At 34.6% G+C, this 4847-nt stretch overlaps 1 protein-coding gene across 1 annotated transcript; it reads right to left on the reverse strand.

Annotated features, from left to right (window-relative positions):
• Positions 385–1894, reverse strand: LOC105162670 (anthocyanin 5-aromatic acyltransferase-like). Its single transcript, XM_011080757.2, has one exon. The coding sequence runs from the start codon at positions 1846–1848 to the stop codon at positions 469–471; it is 1380 nt and encodes a 459-aa protein (XP_011079059.1). The 5' UTR covers positions 1849–1894; the 3' UTR covers positions 385–468.

Raw genomic sequence — 4847 nt, forward strand, 5'->3', positions numbered from 1 at the left:
CAAAAAATTTAAGTGAAACTTAAATATATTTTCATACTCAACTTCATTTATTTTTATCCATGCGCTCTGAAGTTCTCGTTTTTATACGAAACATATCTTCACTTAGTAATCAATCTATACTAATCCATCATTCTTACAAAAATCAAGATCATTATTTAAATCTCATTGATGGACAATTGCACCAGGTGAAATTCGAACAACTAATTCTCAATTTAGTTTCATGATTTATTAATAATTTATTAGAGTTAATTTTATTGCTTGGTTTCGATATAAATTTAAAAACTGAGTTTCTTCTCGAAACTTATTACAGAAAACACACACACACACACACAAAACTAATGGTAAGACTAGATGAATATTCCACCAGATAGACTAAGAGCAGGATACCAAAAAGTCACCATCAGCATTTATTTTGTGTGAATCCGAGTAATAGATACGCACGCATTGACAAACCTATATGTGATCAATTCAATCTCGATCAATCATCTGAAGGCCTTGATTGAAAATATCCTCAAAGACATCCATGTCAGTCTTCATTCTAGACACCCCAATCTCAAATCCTCCTTCAAATTCCCTCGACTTGCATAGGGATATCGAATATCTTTCCCCATCAACATGAGCAAATTCGTACTTTTTGGGCCTTCCCCACCCGAAATCAGCCTCATATACGTCAAATTTCGGTGATCCGGCCACACCTATATATCGTCGACCGAAGTATTCGCTGAAATCCATCGGCCAACCCGCACTATCCAAGATTTCCCTTTCATTATACAGGGTTTCCGTGATGGCCTCTCCTATAGACTCTGCAGCTATAAGAAATCCTTCATCTCCCTTTAACAATCCGTGCCTGGACTGTGTAATCACATATACTACACAATTACCAAAGTAAGTTGACGGCAAATGTGGGCTCAAACGTTTCCGACAGTCTGCAGCAAAAGGAAGGTAGACGGGCTCGTCGTCGTTCGTCTCCTGCTGGCCAGCTGTAGCAGCCAAACATTTTTCCGAGCATGTCCAAACATAAGCACAAATCACTGAGAAAGATGAAATGTGACGTAAATTTGGCCTATTGGCAGAAACATAGTTCTTGAGGTTTTGCACTTGATTTTTAGTCAGGATAAACGTTGCACGGACTCTATTGATGGGAAAGGTTGGAGGTTGAGGATCAACAGAGAAAAACATGGATTTCGTCACGAAATTCCACGCCCTGGAATCCAGTCCCCCTGGATCCTGAACTCCATTTCTACGAAAAACTGGGAAAGATTTTTGATCTATCTGACTAACATCACTATCAAACTTGTTAAGTAATGCCCATGATTTCACAAAATTAACAATGCTACTCTCATCGCCTACTACGTGATTATTGGTCAGACCAAGACAGATTCCCTGTCCTGGAAACAGTGTGACTTGAAGCACCAAAGCAGGGAGCACGAAAGAGTCAGGAAAACGGCTTGCGGGTGGCAACTGAGGTACACAGGCGTAGAATTCATCGGCCACTCGTCGATGGTTTCCTGTAAGATACTGATAATCTCGATCACATTGAACAATTGTAAGAGAAACGGAGTCTCCCGAGACGTAACGAATCACAGGCATCCCAAAGTCCAAAGGAACGATTACGTTTCCAGCTAGTGGAAGGAAATGAGTCAGGGTGCGTGCAAGAGATTTCTTGAGATCTGGAACAATGGTATCCAAGAAATGGCGTTTTGAGCAGGGAATATCGAAGAAAATAAGCCTTTGAGTTGGATTACATAGAAAAAATGGTATATCAAAATGTGTTAGGGGAAGAGAGATCTCATGATCATTAGTATCAAATGAAGGGTGGATTTTGCATTCCTCAAGTTTGGTTGCCATTGGAACAACTGCTCATGGGATGCCTTGAATGGAGCTGGCAATGTATAAATAGAGTTAGGAGCCAAGCCATTTTCAGGTGAATCTGTCATCAAACTTGTCGTTACACAAATAGGGAAAGCTGCGATTTTACTCTTATAAAAATTTGATAACTTTAGTCCTTTCTTCGATCAATTTGATCAAAAAATTGCTTGCGACAGAACCTAATTAATTGTAATTTTATTTTGACCTACACGAATTAATTTTTATAATTTAGTCTTATAATTTTTAAATTTGATAACTTTAGTCCTTTCTTCGATCAATTTGATCAAAAAATTGCTTGCGACAGAACCTAATTAATTGTAATTTTGATATGATGATAAAAGAATTAGGTAGCACTAAAATTATGATAAATTATATTGACACTCCCTAAAGTTAAGTCTAAGTATACAAGCATTTTGTGTGTTTTGTAAAATTATATATGGGCATACTCTGAAGGGGTATCAATGTAATGTAAATTAGGAGTTGTTTGTGCAAAATTCCAAAACTTAATAGAGAGTTGTAATTACAACTACAATCTCAAGAGATGTACAAATAATTTTGCAAACAACAGATAATATTTGTGTAATTCAAAATATAGATATAGCCGTAACTTTCTACGAGTTAGGCAAATCTAATGACTTGTCTAGCAAATAATACATTAATATTTTAAATTGATAAATAAATGCCAACCAAACAAAGATATAAAACATAATTATAATAATAGATATATGGACGTCCGTATCCATGAAATTTAAACACAAAATCTTTTAATGATGAGGTCTTAATCTTAGCTATAAAGTGAGGCCTCGGCAGCGGCAGCCTGTGTTCAAATTGCTACAAACATAAAAGTGCTATAATGCTGAGGTTCGGTCTTAACCAGTAGCTTCTTGGAAGATTGATTTTTCCGTTATGTAGTTCACTCGCATCCATAGAGCAAAATTGAATGCTTTGTCACCCTAAATTGAACGACAAACTTATTTGACTACACTTAGAAGATCAAGTTGGTGGCACAATCAAATAATGAATCTATATTATCTATCTATACAAATTATATCTTTAGTATTTAATTTTTTTATTTGTTATTTTCTTTTATTTTTTAAATTATCTCAACAATTTTTTTCCCCTTTTCACAACTTTCAATTGTTTTTCTCTCTCTCTCAACTTCCATATTTATTTTTCTTCTTCTATTTTTTGTCTCAAGAACTACTCACAACCTCTATACGATCTTCGAGGGTTGAGTGATTGCGTGTCCAATCAACTGAACTAACTCGCTGGGATCGTCATATGAAAGTCTTGGTAGCTTGGTCAATATGACTTGAATACCCGACTTCGATAGTACAGGAGTAGTCCGCAAACTTGAGGAATCTTGGCAGTCACGTGCATACGATGACTCCAGCTTAGATTTGTGTTAGAGGTGATTGTGTCACGAATATGATCATCATAAATTTTTTGTAGTACAATCGAAGTATGCAGCGAAGATGGTGAGTTTCCAGAAGAGGATACTTCCCCTGTCAGTATGTGATAGAAGTATCTCCTATGCGCTTGGAGATGTGTTCACGCTCTACGAATCTGTGACCATAGTCGTTGATCGAATAGGAAAAAATAGGTTTCTATGTCGAGAAACTTGGCATAATGTGATATCAAGTATAAAGCATAGACGCCTAGTCCAAGATAGGCACCGGCACCTAATTCCATGCCCTAGACTAATGCTAGGAGACGGTAGACGGAAGGATCATACCCGTATGGACTCGAGAGCCTAAATGTTCAAACAGAAATTCACATAGTCTCTAGTACTATGAACTGTTGCTAGATGGCCACCCATGGTGACGGGCTTTCTTGATTAAGGGTTAATCAAGAATTATTAATTAAATTAGATTTATATTATTAATAATATCAGGCACTAGCCCTAGTCTAGTTGAAAGGTGAACCTAAAGTGTCACACAAAAATCACTAAAAAGGAACAAGGAATAAATTTTGAATTAATTCCTTCATTTCCGTCATTTCCTTCATCTTTTTATATGACAATTAATTAATTACTAACTTTCTTTAATTGATTTAACTACTTGCTAGTTAATAATTAATGAGTAGATTAAATTATTTATGTTTTCTTGGTTGTTAGCTAGTTAAATTATTTTATTTATTCATTAGATAATGATTAGTCGATTAATTAATTTTATTATCGTTAATTAATTGAAATAGCTAGTTTAGTCATGATTAGGCAAATATAATATAGTAAATCAATTGGATTAATTATTCGGTTAATATTTTACTAAATAAATCTTCTTTTAATTAATAATCTCTAATTAGTAAGAAATTTTTTCAATAAAAATAGTCATTAAATGAAATATATAGTTATTTATCTATGGACTCAACAGACTAATACGATAGTCTGAGGGTTAAATTTCTTGTTTAGTTCCTTTCAAGTTGATAAAATATTAACTATCAACTTGTTAAGAAAATGTAAAGTTGAAAGCGACTCAATTGGCATAGTTCATAACAAGTCCGATCTTGTCTCCAAGAATACAATAACATATAGTGATTAATTTCGTTTAATCAAATCTGATTTGAGTAAAAAAATTTTATTTATACGCATATCTTATACTAGTCTGGTTCTGGTAAAGTTGAAAGCGACTGGATTGCCATGGTTCATAACAAGTGGTTTAATTTCTTTAGTTGCACGAACTAAAATTACAAGTGTGGCTGGTGGAGTTAGTAGCACGAACAATTAATGATAAGATTGCACATAGGATGGCTTACAGGGTTTATTAGTTATGCTTAACTAGTCATTAACAAGCGCCACTGACGTTTAACTCACTTGGTGAAGTTGAGGCCTCATAATTTTAGAGGTTATGTGTTCGAATCCCGTTTTATGCATGGGATATTGTGTCTACTGAATAGCAGACATTATTTCTAATATAATAGTAGGCGTTGATTAACCAACAAAAATGATTATAATTAATTATTTTAATTAATAATAATTT

The sequence above is a fragment of the Sesamum indicum genome, linkage group LG5 (assembly GCF_000512975.1).
Source record: "Sesamum indicum cultivar Zhongzhi No. 13 linkage group LG5, S_indicum_v1.0, whole genome shotgun sequence".
In the NCBI taxonomy this organism is placed as follows: domain Eukaryota; kingdom Viridiplantae; phylum Streptophyta; class Magnoliopsida; order Lamiales; family Pedaliaceae; genus Sesamum; species Sesamum indicum.

Bases quoted from the DNA above. Each gene is read 5' to 3' on its own strand.
- LOC105162670 (XM_011080757.2), bottom strand. From the start codon at position 1,848: ATGGCAACCAAACTTGAGGAATGCAAAATCCACCCTTCATTTGATACT.